At 52.3% G+C, this 18,315-nt stretch overlaps 1 protein-coding gene and 1 non-coding gene across 4 annotated transcripts; both read right to left on the bottom strand.

Annotated features, from left to right (window-relative positions):
* Window positions 1–1,813: 1,813 nt before the first annotated feature.
* On the bottom strand, window positions 1,814–1,900 carry TRNASTOP-UCA. The gene has a single exon. It is a non-coding gene; the product is annotated as a tRNA-Sec (tRNA).
* Window positions 1,901–7,289: 5,389 nt separating this feature from the next.
* RTN2 (reticulon 2) lies at window positions 7,290–17,426 on the bottom strand. Of its 3 annotated transcripts, XM_036345884.1 has the most exons (11): window positions 17,190–17,426; window positions 14,961–15,005; window positions 14,393–14,863; window positions 14,013–14,283; window positions 13,289–13,503; window positions 10,714–10,921; window positions 10,219–10,357; window positions 10,009–10,078; window positions 9,842–9,888; window positions 8,043–8,101; window positions 7,290–7,778 (listed from the first exon to the last, which is right to left on the bottom strand). In XM_036345884.1, exons 1-11 carry the CDS (start codon window positions 17,221–17,223, stop codon window positions 7,697–7,699), a joined length of 1,641 nt encoding a protein of 546 aa, XP_036201777.1. In that variant the 5' UTR covers window positions 17,224–17,426; the 3' UTR covers window positions 7,290–7,696. The 3 variants fall into 3 exon arrangements, with proteins under 3 accessions (XP_036201777.1, XP_036201775.1, XP_036201776.1); XM_036345882.1 differs by lacking the exon at window positions 13,289–13,503 and having other exon boundaries at window positions 14,026–14,283; window positions 17,190–17,425; XM_036345883.1 differs by lacking the exon at window positions 13,289–13,503 and having other exon boundaries at window positions 14,026–14,283; window positions 14,961–15,002; window positions 17,190–17,425.
* Window positions 17,427–18,315: the final 889 nt, after the last annotated feature.

The raw sequence follows: 18,315 nt of genomic DNA, 5'->3' as shown, positions 1-18,315 counted from the left end.
TTTGCCAAAAGATACAGCTGAGCCTTCCCCGTTACAAAACCCAAGCCCTCACTTATTGGCAGAGCTGCAAGCACTCGGGGAATGGGAGTGATGCTCCAGGGGTCATCCGGATGCCCAGTAACTTAAAGGGACAAGCAGAGAAAGTTGTCACGGATTTTATTAGTTACTTTTTACAGTTTTGCTAAGCACCTGCCATGTAGCCAGCCCTGTGCTGTGCGGTGTTGGAGACCCTGCAGGGACTGAGACAGGCCAGGCTCTCCTCTCCTAGAATAGGGTTCAGGGTCCAGTGGGGTACACAGTCAGGGATGGTCCAAAGTGAACAGGATTGGGAGAGTCCGTGAGCCTGGGGGAGCCCAGCGGGGGCTTCTAATCTGGTCTGGGAGTCAAGAAAGACTTCTCGGAGAAGGGGACAGCTAGGCTGAGTCCCAGAGGATCCATAGGGGGTATAGAAGGGAATAAATAGGAAAAGACTGGGGCTGACCCGGGCAGTGAGTACAGAGAGCTGTTGGTGGAGAGAGGGCTTGATACTTACTCTGAGGAAGCTGGAGGGTCACAGTAGCTGGGACAACAGGTACAGAGAAACAGGTTAGCAGGGACCATATCCCGCAGACATCAATTCCGGACGGAGACTTTAGAGCCAGGGCAGGTTTGGGGCACAAGAAGGGGGGGACAGTTTTATGCTTTAGGAAGACTTCTCTTAGCCTTTCAGGAGAACGGTAGCTGGGGGAGAAAGGGGCAAGAGTCGGGCAGGGGACCGGGGAGGATGCCAGGGTGGGGCACTGGAGTGGGAGGGAGTCTTGGAACAGGGCCAAGGCTGTGGGGGAGAAAGGGGAGGCGAAGGATCTAAAAGCAGTTGAAGAGGTAGAGGAAACAGGACTTGGTGAGGAGCTGGCTTGCAAAAGACGGTACAGAGAAGTGGTCAATAGCATGGTCCCCGGGGTCTGCGAGCTGGACGGGAGGCTGCCAAAGCTGGGTGACCTTGGGCAAGAAACTTCATCTCTCTGAACCTGTTTCTCCTGCTGCATAATGGGCCGGTAGTGAGTGCATACTCCGCCCACCAGTTGGGGGAAGGGAGGATCTATCAGTGAGGAGTCAGTGAGCTCCTGTGACAGCAATTACCACCGTCCCCATCGTCATGGTCATTATTGGGGCCACCCTGACTCCCACCAGGAATATCTTAACCCCCACCCCCACCCCCGCTGCTGGCTAATCCTTCTCATCCTCAGGTTCTGCTCAAACATTACCCTGCGACCCCGCCTACGTCAGCTCTCCGTAATAGATGTCTCATCTACTTTGTACTTTCCTTCTTAGTAGTCACCACCTTTCTAGTTGTTCATCAAAAGTGCAATTAATGATTGTTCAATGTTTGCCTTCTCCACTGGTCTGGGAGTACCATGAGGCCAGGGCCGGGGCCGTCGTCACCATCGTGTGCCCAGCACCGCCCAGTACAGGGCCAGGCATGGAACACAGCCTTGATGAATAAGTGAATGAATGAATGAATGAATGAATGAATGAATAAAAATGAGTACATATTTCACTGGTTAATAAAGTGCACGCGTGAGCACAAATGACTGAGTGGGTAAGCGACAGGGAGAAATCCAATATAATTCTGAAACCAAATATCCTAGCACCGAGAGGGTAGATGAGTTTTTCTCCGTCTTTGAAATTCGCGGGAAAGATGTAACCACCGGAAGAGACCCGCGACGCTTAGGATGCGCGGTGATGCAGAGGCTTGCAGCGACCTCTCCAGGTGCTGGCGCCAATCCGCACGCTCAAGTCCATTTTGGGGAAAGGAAAAAAGAGGAAAACGTGTCGCCCGAAAGGTGGAATTGAACCACTCTGTCGCTAGACAGCTACAGGTTTGAAGCCTGCACCCCAGACCACTGAGGTTCATCCGGGCGAGACACTTCTATCCGTGCCCAGCTATATAAAGCACAACAACTCCTATCTCTTTACGGTTATGGTTGTGTAGTTTGGAAGGTTATGGGATTGTTTACTTCAATAACTAAAAGTTCCTGCCATTTATTTATTGTGGCTGATAGACTTCCAAAATATTATCTTTGCCTCACATGATAAGCACCATCTTCCCTTTGGAAACTGTTTATTTGCATATCGCGGCGCATTCTGGGAAACGGTTCCCGAGGACGTGGCCCACGCTCCATAGTTGTTAAAGGGCCAGTGCCCCCCTTTTTTTTTCCAAGTGAGAAATCCGTTTTTCAAGAGAAGAGACTCGTAATTTGGCCTTCGGAAGTCCCTTTCCTGAAAAATCCGAATTCGAGTGAGTGGGTTTCTGCTGGGGTCTGATGGAAGCAAACCGGGGAGCCTCCGGCAGGCGGCTGTGGGGCTGGGGCGACACCTGCTGTTCTTTTATGGAACTTCAGCGACTTACGAACACCAGGATAATTCAAATATTGGAGCGCCTACTGAGTCCCAGGCACTGTCCTAGGTGCTGGGGATACAGAAATTCTGTCCCCATTCCGCTCAGCCACTAGAAGTCATCAATTTCTGTCCCTGCATTTTATGGCCGGGGAAACTGAGGCTTAGAAGCGAACAGTACCCGTAATTCAGCGCAGCCCACCCTGTACCTGGGGAACCCAACCTGTGCCATTGTAATTATTATTACTAAAAAGGTCATCCTTTTATAACTGAAGTCAGTAATCCCCCCCCCCCGCCTTTTTTTAAGTCAGTGATCCTTTATCAACAATATCATTCCCCCACATGAAACCTTCCCATGGCTCCCATCTCAGAGTAAAAGTCAAAGTTCTCATCACGGCTTATAGTCCAGCCCCTTCCACCCCTCTGACCCCACCTATCCCTCTCTCCTCATATACTTGAATTCTGGCATAAAGATTTTCTGCTACACATACCAGGCATGCTCCCTTCTCAGAGACATTGCGTTTGCCAATCCCCCTGCCCGCATCTCCTTTCCTCCACATGCTCACATGACTCCCTGCCTCCCTTCACCCTGGCCTCTGCTCCAATATCACCACTTAATGAGACCTTCCCTGACCAGCCAGTTTAAAATAGCAAGTCCTGTCACTCTATCCCCTTACTCTGCTGGCTTCTTCTCCATCACCCTGCTATATTCTATGTCTATTTGCTTACCATCTGTCTGTTCTGCTAGAATATTGGCTCTATGAAACCATAAACTTTGTTTTGGTTCATTTCTGTGTCTCTGGTGCCTAAAGAGTGCTTGAGCAGGTAGCGGATGATGCTCAGCAAATACTTGTAGGATGAATGAGAGACTATTATTGCTGTCACTAGAGGTCCTTGGCCTGGCCTGCCGGGATCCGGCAGAAACCGGCTCTCCGACATCCCCAGAGGGGTCCCGGATTCTGAGAGGGTGCAAGCCAGGCTGAGGGACCCCACTATGGGCCTCTAGTTTGCATATAAGATATTTGGTTCATCTCTTCCCCCCTCCCCCCTCCCTCCCTCCTTCCCTCTGAGATTCATCCATCTGCTCCATGTTTCCATGCCTGTGGTTTCCCCTCCTGCTTTGAGTGTCTGCCCCCTGGTGGTCAGTGTGCATCATAGCCGGTCAGCTGGTGGCTTAGGCTTTTATAAATATACACACTAGAGCCCCAGTGCATGAAATTCGTGCAAGAGGCTCAGCCCCTGCCACTGCAGCTTCGTCTGGAAGGACATCTGGTCTAATTAGCATACTATACTTTTATTATTATAGATAGACTAGAGGCCCATGCACTTGGGGGGTGGGGTCCCTTAGCCTGGCCTGCACCCTCTTGCAGTTCAGAAGCCCTCAGGGGAGCCCTCAGTCAGACATCCTTAGCACTGCCACGGAGGCAGGAGAGGCTCTTGCCACCGCCACTGTGATCCCCAGCCATGAGTCCAGCTCAGGGCTTCTGGCTGAGCAGTGCTCCCCCTGTGGGAGCGCACTGACCACCAAGGGGCAGCTCCTGCATTGAGCCTCTGCCCTCTGGTGGTCAGTGCACATCATAGCGAGTGATTGAGTGGCCTTAGCATATCATTAGCATATTATGCTTTGATTGGTCGAATGGCCAACTGGGTGACCAGACACTTAACATATTAGGCTTTTATTATATAGGAATTCCCTAAGGTTCAGTTTCCCCACCTGGAAAACAAGACGAGTATAACTGATTTCACTGGAGGAATGGTAATGAGCAGATAGACATAAAAATATGGCACAGGGGGTTATGGTGGGATAAGGACACATATGTAATACCTTAATCAATAAAGAGATTTAAAGAAATATATGGCACAGGACCAGGCAACTAGGAGGCACTCAGTACAGGCTGCTTCAATATCCAGCCTGTGTTCTGCCTCTGGGATGGAGAGTGGGGGTGCCAAGGATGGGCTTGGGACTTCAGCCATTCCTGGACCCTTAATTTATCTCTGCTTTACTTAATTATTATATAATCATTCTTTTAAAAAATTCTTTATTGTTGAAAGTATTACATATGACCCTCTTTTTCCCCCATTTACCCCCTCCAGCCTGCCCTGGACCCATAATTTTGACCAGTCCTTCTTCCTCCATTCTTTAATACAGACAAATTAACACTTTGTCTTATAGAAAGTGTGAATAAAAGCATCTTTATGAAATTTTGCTATTGATTTTTAAAATTTGGAAATTTAAAAAGTTGTCTCTGCTTAGTAAATCCAGATTCGAGAAATGCCTCCACTAAACCCCTTTCTTTTAGTTAGATAGTCATGGCGAGGCAACCCATGTATAACTATTGCTCCTGTAACATCATCTGTCTCCTAAAATGTAACATGTGTTGCTAGAGGCAAGTGAAATGATTTTAGGTTATACATTTTATTTAATTGTTGACAGTATTACAGATGTCTCCCATTTTCTCCCTTTTTGCCCCCCTCCACCCAACCACTACCCCACCCCAGGATTTCCCCATGATAGTGTCTGTGTCTATCCTATATAATCCTATATAATAAAAGGGTAATATGCAAATTGACCGAACAGTGGAACCACTGGTTGCTATGGTGCTCACTGACCACCAGGGACCAGACGCTCAATGCAGGAGCTGCCCCCTGGTGGTCAGTGTGCTCCCACAGGGGGAGCTTAGCTCAGCCAGAAGCCACCAGGTTCACGGCTGGCAAGTGCAGTGGGTGGCAGCAGGCCTAAGCTGTCAGTGGCACATCCCCTGAGGGCTCCTGGACTACTAGAGGGCACAGGCCAGGCTGAGGAACTCCCCCTTCTCCTCCCCCCCACCCCCCCACCCCCACACACACATGCAAGTGCACGAATTTTGTGCACTAGGCCTCTAGTATGCATATGTGTTCTTTGATTAATCTCTTCCTGCCTACCCCCCCAAGATCTGTTATTCTATTACTAACAAACATTTTAAATGTTAATAATTTTGTGTTTATTGTTACTGTTATTGTCTATTTCTGGCAAGTGATACTGACTTCCTTAGTGATGAATTAACATTTCCTTTAAAAGGACATTTGTCTTTTTTTTTTTAAATCCTCCCCAAGCCCAGCTTGTGTTGCTCAGTGGTTGAGCATGGATCCAGGAACCAAGAGGTCACGGTTGGATTCCCGGCAGGGTTGCCGGCTTGATCCCTGGTGGGGGGCCAATTGACGTTTCTCTCTCATTGATGTTTCTATCTTTCTACCCCTCTCCCTCCCTCCATAAAGTAATAAAAACATATTTTAAAAATATATCTTAAAAAAATAAAAACAATTTCTCACCCAAGGATCTGTTCATTGATGAGAGAGAGAGAGAGAGAGAGAGAGAGAGAGAGAGAGAGAGAGAGACCCTTGCCTCCTATACATGCTCCACTGGGGACAGAACTGGTAACCCAGGTATGTGTCCTGACTGGGAATCAACCCACAGTCTTTCTGTGTACGGGAGGACACTCCAATCAACCCATCCAGGGCTTTTTTGTTTGCTTGTTTGTTATAAACCAATTTGAAGAAAAATATAGGTAAGTAGCAGAACAGGTGACAGAATGATCATGAAGGTTCTGAAGGAAGGACTGAAGTTTGGGACATCATGTCATACATAACAATAGCAGCTTCTGTTTAATGGGCATTTATTATGTGCCAGGCCCTGTGACAAGGGCTTTGCACGTAGATATGGTTATGGAGACACTTTTTCATTTGAGGAAACCAAGGCTTCAAGAGGTGAGGTCACTTGCTCAAGGTCACCCAGCCAAGGGGTAGTGAAGCTGGAATTCAAGTTCAGGTCTGCGAATCTTCAGACTTTAGTGTCATTTCTCTTCCTCCCTCAGGTTACAGTTTTGGAACCTGAGGGCCGTAGAGGCCATGAGGCCTGGTATTTGGTCCCGGGCAATTGGAACAGAGTGGAGTGGGTGGATGAGAGAAGTTTGGGAGCTAGGAGCTAGAATAGACATGGCTTCGTGGCTGATTCGATGGGAGGGGTGAGGGAGTAGAAGTCCAGGGCCAAATCCGGGTCTCAGGCCTGGTGACAATGTGGGCAGAGAGGACATCCCTGTATGAAATCAGGTGGGGTGAGTGATGAGTTGGATATGTTTGCGGGGCAGTTGTTCAGAGCGCAGTGGCCGCACCAGCTGGTTTGGCTCAGTGGAGAGCGTCAGCCTGTGGACTGAAAGGTCCCAGGTTCGATTCCGGTCAAGGGCATGTACCTTGGTTGCAGGCATATTCCCAGTGCGGGCTGTGCAGGAGGCAGGTGATCGATGTTTCTCTCTCATGGATGTTTCTGACTCTCTATCCCTCTCCCTTCCTCTCTGTAAAAAAAAAATCAATAAAATCTATTTAAAAAAAAAAAAACAAAAAAAAACAAGGCAGTGGCCATGTGTCTGGATTTCAGATGAGATGGCTGTGCAGCAGGTAGAGTGTGGGGAACGGCTAGGGGTGCTGCCTTGGGCACAGGTATTGAAAGTGGCTGCCAAGGATTGGTTAGCCCTTGGATGGGCAGTCAATCTCTCAGCCTCCTCCCCTCAATCATGTCATCATCTAAACAGATGGTCCAGGGGGCTTCTTCTGCAGAGATGGGGAAGGTTCCTCCTTGAGTGTCGCTTACGTACTTTTTAAAAAAATGTCTATTTTTATTGATTTCAGAGAGGAAGGGAGAGGGAGAGAGAGATAGAAACATCAGTGATGAGAGAGAATCATTGATTGGCTGCCTCCTGCACGCCCCACACTGGGGATGGAGGCCGCAACCCAGGCATGTGCCCTTGGCCAGAATCGAACCCGGGACCCTTCAGTCCGCAGGCCGACGCTCTGCTCACTGAGCCAAACCGGCTAGGGCACTTAAGTACTTTTTCGTGAAGGAAGGTGAAAGCCGGAGGGGGCTTGAAGAACAAGAAGGCTTGGGTTTCCACAGAAGTCTTTATTACGGTGTAAATCCAAGCTCAGGCCTCCCCTGGGCCCCATGCAAAGCCCTGGCGTGGGCCCAGTAGCGTCCAGAAGACACCAAGCCCTCACGGCGCCTCCAGCGGCGGGGTAAGTGCAGGGCGGGTGCCCTAGCTAGACAACTACAAGTACCAGCAGGACCTCGGCCAAGGTGCCTCGCTTTTCCTGGACTCCTAGAGCAGAGCCTCTTGGGAAATGTAGTCCTGGCCGCTCAGGCAATTGGCGCCTGGTGTGAGTGATCCAGACACCCACCCGGATATGGCTGGGGCTGAGAAGGGAAGAGGGTGGGGATGAATGGGAGACCGAGGGGGACAGGGGGCTGCAGGTGGTGGGGGCAGGCGTCCCGCGGACAGAGACGCCCTTTTCATTCGGCTTTGGCTTTGGATCCGGAGACTGAGGCTGCTGCCGAGGCAAGGGCTCCGGTCCCTGGGATCTTAGCTCGGATCCTGAGGGAGAAACAGGTAGAGTCAAGAGGCGTAAGACGCGGAGAATGAAGAAGGATCAATTCTGAGAACTAAGGGGAAAGCTGGGTTGGGGACTAGCTGAGTCCCCAAAGCAAGCCCTGCCCTCCAGCTAATGGCTTGGGTTGGAGTCCTCCGGCACCCTACTTTGAGAAGGGGGCATTCAGCCCCAGGAGATTTAGGGGCAGGGAATGAGGAGTTCACATTCCCCCCTTCCCCATCTCACCCCTCTCCATCCCATGCCCTTACTTAGCTTTGATGTGGCTCAACTGATTGGTCACCAATCCCACATACTGGTCGATCTGGGCCTGGGGAGACCAAGAAAGGATCAAAGGAGAGATTAGAGGGGGGTTCCTCTCCCTAATTTATGCAGGAGGCTGCTTTCTCCCCCACATCCAAGTCAGGATTTGGGGGGATGACTCCACTTTCAACTTTAAACTTGTGCCCTAACCGGTTTGGCTCAGTGGATAGAGCGTCGGCCTGCAGACTGAAGGGTCCCAGGTTCGATTCCGGTCAAGGGCATGTACCTGGGTTGTGGGCACATCCCCAGTAGAGAGTGTGCAGGAGGCAGCTGATCAATGTTTCTCTCACACTGATGTCTCTAACTCTCTATCCCTCTCCCTTCCTCTCTGTAAAAAATCAAAATATATTTAAAAAATAAAATAAACTTTAAACCTGATGCCCTGAAAGATAGAAGTTCAAGTTGAAGTGTCAGTCGATTGGGCCACACTCTGTGTGGGGCGTGATGTCAGGTAGACTTGAGAATTGGACAGTGAGTCTGTTTCCTGAGACAACTGTTAATCTTTGAGTGAGGGTGTGTGTGTGTGTGTGTGTGTGTGTGTGTGTGTGTGTGTGTGTTTAGGGATAGAGTGAAAGTAGAGGCATTGGTGTTAGCTGTCATTGATTTAAATACTCATTTAATCCGTGGTGTCGGTTGACTTTGAGGTCTGGATGATTCCAGCATGTGAAGAAGTTAGGCCTATCTCTGGCAGGGACATGCGTTAACTCTCAGCTGTGCTGGAGGAGGGAATGTCAGTCCCTCTGTCTGTCTCTGGATAGGATGCATGTCAGTTGGCCTTGGTTCTGTCAGCATTCTGGGCAAAAGTCATCCACTCATTCTGCCGGAGACGTGAGTCCCTGGCCACTTTAGGGAGTGAGAGCATCAGTCAGTTCACCTGTGTTGCCTGGGATGGAGACCATCAGACCCAGAGTATGTGTAAGGATAGATGGCATCGGTTTGTCTGTCTGTCTGCAGCTGGACTATGTGTTTGTCAGTCTCTGGTGGTGTCAGGGGGAGAAGGCATTCATCCGTCTGCCTGTTTCTGGCTAGGATGAGTGTTGTTCCGTGTGAGGCTGTGGCAGGGAAAGAAGACATCAGTTAGACTGACTCTCTGCAGCGAGGACTTGACAGTCAGACCTCGGGCGCATCGTCAGCGAGGAGCATCAGTTAGTCCCCCTGCCTTGGGCTGGGGCATGTCAGTCAAATCCTGGCTCTGTCAGGGGACACCAATCAAAACCCTGTCTCTGGCTGCTTAAATATATTGGTTAGACCAGTGATGGCGAACCTATGACACGCAAGTCAGAGGTGACACACGAACTCATTTTTTTGGTTGATTACTCTTTGTTAAATGGCATTTAAATATATAAAATAAATATCAAAAATATAAATCTTAAAAAATATATATATATATATAAATCTTTGTTTTACTATGGTTGCAAATATCAAAAATTTTCTATATGTGACAGGGCACCAGAGTTAAGTTAGGGTTTTTCAAAACGCTGACACGCCAAGCTCAGAAGGTTCGCCATCACTGGGTTAGACTCTAGCTCTGTTGAGGGCAGCAGCCAGAGCGCCTGTGCCTGGCTGGGACCTATGTCAGTCAGACCCTGATCCTTTCAGGGGCAGAAACACCAGTTGTTCCTCTTGTCTCTGGTTGGGACATCTGTCAATGGAACCCGGACTGTAGAGGAGGGGGGGCAGCCAGGCCACCCATATTTGGCTGGGATACCGCCAACCAAGGGCCTGAAAGAGGGCCCGTCACACTCACCTGATGCTGTCGGTACAGCAGGGGGACGGTGAATACGCCAATCACTCCTGTGGGCACAGAGACGGGGGGATCAGGGTTCTCACAAGAGATTAACAATTCCATCTAGGTCCCTGTTCCCCTCAATGACCCACCTCCTCACCCAGCCCCCCACAGCCTTCCCAGCTCACCCAGAATGAGAAGAGTCAAACCATTGAAGACGGCACCCACGAAGGTCAAGATGTAGAAGAGAAGGGCGAGCTGGGGGTGAGGGTCAGGGTCAGCAGAGCTTGTAAGACACTCCCCAGGGTCTGAACTTACCCAGAAATGGTCCTCTTACCCCCCAGGGGAAGGAAGGCGAATGGTCGGGAACCCAGGAGAGAAGGGGGGCTTTGGGGCACCTTGAGGGAGTCCACGAGGTCTTCTACCAGGAAGAAATGCCGCAGCTGGGTGGCCGCAGACACCACTTTGGAGGCAATCTGCTGGGACAAACGTTCTATCTGCTCCCGAGTCAGGGTCAGGTCCACGTCCAGATAGGCCCTGAGAGGACAAAGGGGTGTGAGGTGACTCAATGGGTGGTTGGGGCTCAGGCTGAGAGGTGTGGCTGGGACAAGGGCAAGAAATGGGGTTTGGCGGAAAGCTGGGTGTAGAGGGCTAAGGTCAAGGTCAGGGTCAGGGTCAGGGTCAGGAGATGGGATCAAGGAGTACAGTTTAGGGCTGCAATTGACAGATCAGAGCATGGTTTAGTCAGGGGCAGGGCCAGGTTGGAGTCAGAAAGAGGAATAGGATGGGTCAGGACCAGGGTGAGAAGTTGGTGCCTGAACTGAGGTCATCGGTCATGACTTAGGGTCAGCACTGGGGTCTGGAGAATCAGGGTCAGGGCCGGGGGTCCTCACTGGAAGGGGTTGGCACCGTCCCCCCGGTGCACGGCCTGCAGCACTTTTCGGTAAACCCTGAGAGAGATGGTGCCACAGAGCAGCAACAGGGCCACATGGGCGGCCACGGACACGATGCTAAAGTGCAGGAGGCACAACAGGGAGACCATGAGGCCTGTGAAGACCACTCCTGATGTCTTCGTGTCCTTCCAGTACAGCAAGTCCGCCACTGTGGAGGAGGGGAGCAATCAGGCTGGGGTTTGGGCCTGGCCTGGCTGACCTCTTGACCTCCCACCTCCTGTCTCAGGGCTGAACCATGACCCCTTGACACAGCCGTGTCAGCCTGAACCCCAATTTCCAACGTTTTAGTGTCTGCTTTTATTCCATATCGCCTCCCCTCTCCCCTTCTTGGAAAACCCAAGTTAACTATCTAGCAAGTCTCTTTAATCTTACTTCAAGCATAGATGATGTGTAGACCCAACTTTTGGTCATTATGTATGAAAAATGGAATCGTATATACACACATTTCTGCATCACACGTATCTCGATCTATCTTCCCTCCTAGAATCCCCTGCTCCTCAACTGGAATAGCTCTTAATTCATTCTTTTTAACTAAGAGCGCCACAATACTCTGAAGTGTAGCTTCACTGCCATTCATTTTATTCGATCACGTATCTATTGCTGGACCATTCACTGTTCCCTCCCCTCCTTTCCATCACAGTACTGCAAGCACCAGCCTTCTACAGATATTTTTCTCTTTTTTTCTTTTCTTTTTTTACAGAGAGGAAGGGAGAGGGATAGAGAGTTAGAAACATCGATCAGAGAGAAACAACATCGATCAGCTGCCTCCTGCACACCCTCTACTGATGATGTGCCCGCAACCAAGGTACATGCTCTTGACCGGAATCGAACCTGGGACCCTTCAGTCCGCAGGTTGACGCTCTATCCACTGAGCCAAACCAGTCAGGGCTCTTCTCTCTGAGAGAGAATCCCGCGGTGGAATGGCTGGGTGGATGTCATAAATACTCCCAGATGCCTGACTAGCAAGACTGTAACAATTCTCATAGCCATGAGCAAAGCGATGGTGATCTTTTCCCAGCATCCTGCCCAGCAGTGGGTGTTACTGTTCTTTATATTTTGGGGCAGCCTGGTAGTGTAAAGTGATAGCTCCTTGATATCCCTACCAGCACATTTTCCTAAGTCCTAAATGTATTAATAACCCACCCCCTTCCTAAGCATCTCAGCCACATTTCTGACCTCTTTCTGAGGCCCACCTCCCAAGTCCTATCAATAATCTCCAGACCAGCCCTAGTCGGTTTGGTTCCGTGGATAGAGCGTTGGCCTGCGGACTGAAAGGTCCAGGGTTCGATTCCCAGTGGGGGGCATGCAGGAGGCAGTCGATCAATGATTCTCTCATCATTAATGTTTCTCTCTCTCCCTCTCCCTTCCTCTCTGAAATCAATAAAGAAATATATTTTTAAAAATTAAAAAAAACATGCCCTAGCTGGTTTGGCTCAATGGATAGAGCGCTGGCCTGTGGACTGAAGGGTCCCAGGTTTGATTCCGGCCAAGGGCACATGCCTGGGTTGTGGGCTCGATCCCCAGTAGGGGATGTGCAGGAGGCAGCCAATCAATGATTCCCTCTCATCATTGATGTTTCTATCTCTCTCTCTCTCCCTTTCCCTTCCTTTCTAAAATCAATAAAATATATTTTTTAAAAAATTAAAAAAAAATAACCTCCAGCCCTAGCCGGTTTTGCTCAGTGGATAGAGCGTCGGCCTGCGGACTCAAGGGTCTCGGGTTCGATTCCAGTCAAGGGCATGTACCTTGGTTGCGGGCACATCCCCAGTGGGAGGTGTGCAGGTGGCAGCTGATCGATATTTCTCTCTCATCAATGTTTCTAACTCTCTATCCCTCTCCCTTCCTCTATGTAAAAAACCAATAAAATAAAAAAACAATAACCTCCAGACCCTGTGTTTCATCTCACCCATATACACTGTATCAGCCTCCCCATAATCCGCTAACCAGGAGCCCAGACCCTTCCACTTCTTTCTTCACCCGCTCACCCTCACTCCAATCAAACCCTGATCCATCCCGATGGTTCTTCTCGGAGTCTGACTCCCCTTCGTATCCTCCCTGTACACACCCTCCCATCTACCTTTAACTGGGGCAGGCCACCCACCACCCCCAGGCGCAGGGGCCTCCCCTGCAGGCTCCCCGAGGCCCGCGCCAGCGGGTGGGGGAGGGGCCGGGTCGCCCGAGGCGGGGGCTAAGTTTAGGCTCGCGGGGGGGAGGGGGCCCGGCCTGCAGCTGTGCTGGCCCATCCAGCTCCTGAGTGACAGCGCCGCCTGGGCCTGAGGCTGGGGGAGGGTGCCTTCCTGCTCTTAGACTCCAAAGCCCTGTCTTGGGGGAGAGGGTACCCCACGCTCCCTCCACGCTCTCCCTCGACACCCCCAAACCACCCCCAGCCTCAGCCTGCAGCTCTGGGGAATCTGGGACCAATAGGAAGCATCCTCCCAGACGTGAGGGCGGTAGCGAATCTGGATCCCTTTCCGCCGCCCCCCAGCCCCGATCCCAGCCCGCCCCGCAGGCCCACCTTTACTCCCCATCTCTGCTCCGCGGGAAAGGCTGCGGGCTCCACCGCTTCTCGGGGCTTTTGCCCACTTCAGGGGAACCCAGAGGGAGGGAGCAGGGGGGGCGGGGCCCCTTCGCGCCCAGCCAATGGCTCTCCACGGAGGTGGGGACAGTTCCCAAAAGGGGTGGTTCTCTTTGTAAACAGCCCCCAGCCGTGGTGTCTGCAAGCAGCCAGCCCTTGGCGGTTCGTGGAGGCTGAGCATATTCTAAAGTAACGCAGCGTCTGCTGGCCACTGGCTCGCGGCTGTGGTCAGGGGAGAGGAGTTTTTGAAAGGCACAGAGTTTACTTATAACTGTCCCACAGCCACATCCAGAGGAGAGCTTTATTTTTTTCTGGGGTTTGGCCTGTCCACAATCAGCCTCTAGGGGGAGCACTCCAAAAGAGGGATTTGTTCATTTCTTACATTTTAGCAATCAGCCAATCCTAATGCTCGAAAAAAACGGCTAACTTCCCAGTGGAAATCTATATAAAAAGAGCCGATGGCAAAAAAAAAAAAAAAAAAAAAAAAAAAAGAAAGAAAGAAAAAAAAGAAAAAAAGAGCCGATGGCAATCTTAGATAACGGGCACTTAAAGGGCGGAATTCATATGTCCAGCCTCCTCCCTTCACTCTCCATTCCTTCGCGAAGTTGGTCCCTTCAAATTGCAACCCGCCCACCCGCGCTGTGATCCGCAGGAGCACCTTCACTCGAGCAGTTTACCTAGAAGGTGTGGTTCCAGTGTGGATTCTGATTGGTCCGTGCTAACAAGGCACTGCCCCGTGATTGGTTCCCGGTCCAGCTGCCTCCTAGGCTCTTCCTCTTTCTCGTCCAGCGAGGGCTCAGCAGGCCATGAGTTCGAATCCCGGGATCCGGGCGGGGACGGGGTCCGGGCCTGGGGGGTGCCAGAGCCAGGGCTGGATGGTGGAGTCAAGGCTCCGGGCGGCGAGGACTGAGCGAATTCGAGTTGTAGGTCCAGTTCTGGCGCGTTAGAGAGAGAAGGCCATGAGCTCTCACCTTGGAGGTGCCCTGGGAAGAGACTAACTCCCCGCCGCCCGGTGACTGGTCCCAGCACGTGGGGACATCTCACCTTTCCCAGCCTCTCTGGCCTCCGACCCGTCGGGCTCCTCGTCTTCCAGGGGCGTGGAGCTACTGGTGGCAGAGTCCTCCCCGGACCCCGCTCCCCGGCCCACCCAGTCCAGCTGGTCCAGCGGGAGCCCCAGGTCCTCCGGGGTGCGCTCGGCCTGCGGGGCAGTGTCAGGGTCTCCCCGGCGCACAGGCTCCGGGGATTGGCTCAGGCTGGGGATGCTCTCCAGGCTGTCGCCCAGGCCGGGCTGCGGGGGTGGGTCTCTCGTTTCCGAGACTGAGCGGCCCTGGGGCCGGGGCCGGCGGGCAGCCGAATCCCGGCGCGCTCCGGAGCCCACCCCGCCGTCGAAGGCAATGTAGGAGAAGGTCAGCTCCCGGGGGGTGCCCCAGTCCTGCGACGTGGTCTCTTCCTCGTCGTCCTCCGAGAACTCCCGGGCTGTGTGCAGCTCCCGGAAATCCGAGTCGTCGTTCCCTCCTGCAGTGAGCAAAGCAGGCGTGACCACCCTCCTCCCCTCCTCCCCAGCTGTGAGCCTCTTTCAAGTCACATTTTCACGTCCTCCCCCTCCACTTACCTTCCGTGGAGTCAGGGGTAGAGGAGGCCGTAGAGGGAGCTTCTTCTGGGAGAGGGGGGGAAGCAAAGATTCTTAGAAGTTTAGACTGACCACTGAAGGGCGCCAGTCCCGGGAACCTGGATGGTCCGAGCTAAGGAATCTTAGAACATTTGAGTCCCAGGGCCTTTACAACATTTGCACACAGACTGTAAAGCCTAACTCATTTCTTTTTTATTTTTTAAATATATTTTATTGATTTTTTTACAGAGAGGAAGGGCGAGAGATAGAGAGTTAGAAACATCAATGAGAGAGAAACAACATCGATCAGCTGCCTCTTGCACGCCCCCTACTGGGGATGTGCCTGCAACCAAGGTACATGCCCTTGACCGGAATCGAACCTGGGACCCTTTAGTCCACAGGCTGACGCTCTATCCACTGAGCCAAACCGGTCAGGGCAACTCATTTCTTTTTTTTAAAAAAAATACATTTTTATTGATTTCAGAAAGGAAGGAAGAGGGAGAGAGAGATAGAAACATTAATGGTAAGAGAGAATCATTAATTGGCTGCCTCCTACACACCCCACACTGAGGATCAAGCCCGCAGTCCAGGCACGTGCCCTGACCAGCAATGGAACCGTGACCTCCAGGTTCATAGGTTGACACTCAACCACTGAGCCACACTGGCTGGGCAAGTCTAACTCATGTCTATCAGAAGCTCAGTCTTAGAAGTTCAAGTCCAGGAACCCTAATTTCAGACTCTTCAAATTAGGAGTCTTAGGAGGTACCAATTCACTCATTCTTTCAACAACCATTTGGTGAAAGCCCACTATGGGCTGGGCACTGTTTTAACCCCAAGGATACAACTGCAAACAATGCAGACAAAACCCCTGCCCTCAAAAGCTTGTAGAGGAGACAGACAATAAACAAGTAAATAAATGACGTTGGTACTTTATGTGTGTGGAGAAAAGAGCTTGATAAGGGAAGAGACGGTGAGAGGGTGCAACTTCAGACAGGGTGGTGAGAAGACTTCTCTGATAAGATGACATTTGAGCAGAGGTCTGAATGAAGCATCCAAGCAGGTATTTAGGGAAGAATCTCCCAGGCAGATGGAAAAGCACTTATCAAAGCTTTGCACTTATCAAAGCTCAGTGCAAAGGCCCTGAGGCAGGCACTGTTTGGCATATTTGAGGAAAAGAGAGGTGCAAATGTGCAATTGGAGCAAAATAACTGAGGGGAAGAAGGGGGGAGATGAGGGATGATAAATAAGGTGGGAGATCATGTAGGGCCACCTTTATAAGCCCAATAAAGACCTTAGAATTTTGGGGATGATACGCTAAAATGTTGAAATAACAAATTCTTAGAATTTTGGCATCTGGACTTCTCAGACATGCAATTGGCTAGATCTGAGGGTGTGGAAATCCCCAGCTGTCAGAACCACGGGAGTGTGGGACAGAATTCGAGACAGGGACTACAAGAGCCCTGGGCGCAGAGATCGCGAGGGCCAGACAAGGCTTTTTCAGTTGTAGAACCCTGCCCCTCACAGCTACCGAGCTTGGGGCTTTGCCTACAGGAGATGCTCAAAACCCTTTGGAAATTGGACTCAGACTCCTTCCGCTCCCATCTTGTATCCTTAGCTGGGGAATGGGATGCCAGGAACCAGAGGGCCGGAGCAGAGTGAGTCTCTTCCAGGGTTACCACTAACCAGTGGTAACGCCTGCGAAGGACCCAGGAGTCCTCGCCCCAACCCAGGAATGGCTGCTTCCCAGGGACAGGAGGTTGGACAGTTTGGGCGAGGTCGGGGCTGCCTGGAGTCAGGGCAGAAAACAGAGGTGGGATGCGAAGGTTCGTGATGGGGGGGGGGGGGTGGTGGTGTCAGACTTCTCTTTTCCATCCTGATTCTACCCCTCCATTCAACCACCCTCCCCGCTCGCAGCGGCCAGCACCAGGCATGGGGACAGCTCCCGGCAAACATCCTCATCCCCGGGGTGAGGCCTGGCCACACACCCCAGCGCCCAGCGCGCCCCCACGCCAGTTATCTCAGTGCCCCCCAACTCCGCCCTGTGTCACTCAAGTCCTCCGGGTCAGGTCGCCCCCGTTGCCGCTAGATCGCGGGGGGAGGGGAGAGCATCCTTTGTCTCCTTCGCCCCCTCCCCCATCCCTGCTCGCCCGCGGCCCGGTGCGGACAGGATACCAGGGAGGAGCCCACCGGGCCTCTGCGCCCCGCACCAGGCCGGAGCCTGCCCCTACTCACTGCAGTGGGCGAAGACCGGCAGGACCTGCCCCATGGCCCCCCTCGGGCCTGCATCGGGACCCCCGCCCACTCCGGCCACGCCGCCCTGGGCCTGGGGCCGCGGGCACTCATCTCCACCGAGCCCACGACGCCGGCGCCATCCTTGCCGCCTCCTCCTCCCGGGCAGCTCCAGCAGCCGCCGCCACCGCCGCCGCCCTTTGCTCGGCTCCGCGGGGCGGGCGGGGCCGCAGCGGGGAAGGCACTGCAGCGCGGAGCTGGGGGCGGGGCCTGAGGGCTGGGGGCGGGGCAACACCGGGAGGAGGGCGTGGCTTTTGTACTAGAGGAGTGGGGCTAGAGCTAGGAGGATAGGGTATGGGGCCGACAAGTCGGTAAAAGAAAAGGGCGGAGTCTGGATGGAAGGGGGCACGGCCTGTAGGGGAAGAGGTGCGGAGCCTAGGGTGGGGGGCGGGGCTCGGGAAAGAACGGTGGGGCCATGGATCTCCGAGGAGCGGAGTTAGGGGTGGCATTGAAGAGAAGCAGGATTTGAGTCTGGATTTTCAGAGGGAGTGGGAAAGGGGGGGGATAGAAAATACCCAGAAAGTTTTGAGACCTGGAGAAGAGCTCAGACAAGGGTGGGGCTTAAGCCGATTTATAATTACGTATTCCGATAGTTGGGCGGGGTCAGTCAGAGACAGAGGAGCTAGAGGCGTGATATAAAGGAAATAGGCCAGGCAGGGGGCGTGGCCTAGGAGGTGGGCGTAACCCGCAGAGAGGAGGCGTGCTTTGGCGCAACGTCGGGGCTGGCCTGCAGTGAAGAGGCGGGGCTAAGGGTGGGACCAGGACGGAGACTATTAAGAGTTTGAGGCTGTGGGATTGCATGAGTGCCGGGAGCAGGAAAAGAAGCATCCGAAGTCCGGGGTCGACACCCAGAAGTGGAGAGGTCGAACTAAAAAAATAAAGGATTTAAAGATTTAAAAACGGGGGCGAGACCACTGAGCTTGGACGGAGCAGGGCTGGTGGGGACTGAAGCCAAGAATGTAGTGTTGAGAACATGGATTCTATAGTTCGTGTCCCAGCTGGTTCTGCGACTCAGTTTCCTCTTCTGTAAACCGGAAATGATGATGTAAAATAGTGTGTAATACATGGC

Source organism: Myotis myotis, unplaced genomic scaffold (genome assembly GCF_014108235.1).
Source record: "Myotis myotis isolate mMyoMyo1 unplaced genomic scaffold, mMyoMyo1.p scaffold_m19_p_19, whole genome shotgun sequence".
In the NCBI taxonomy this organism is placed as follows: Eukaryota; Metazoa; Chordata; class Mammalia; order Chiroptera; family Vespertilionidae; genus Myotis; species Myotis myotis.
The sequence above is the reverse complement of the archived record's forward strand: the minus strand, read 5'-3'. Positions and strand labels throughout refer to the sequence as shown.

Coding starts and splice junctions, on each gene's coding strand:
- RTN2 (XM_036345884.1), bottom strand. CDS start 17,223: ATGGGGCAGGTCCTGCCGGTCTTCGCCCACTGCA. Junction 10,079..10,218: donor ACCTCGTGGACTCCCTCAAG/GTGCCCCAAAGC, acceptor CCTCACCCCCAG/CTCGCCCTTCTCTTCTACAT. Junction 7,779..8,042: donor TTGAGCCACATCAAAGCTAA/GTAAGGGCATGG, acceptor TTTCTCCCTCAG/GATCCGAGCTAAGATCCCAG.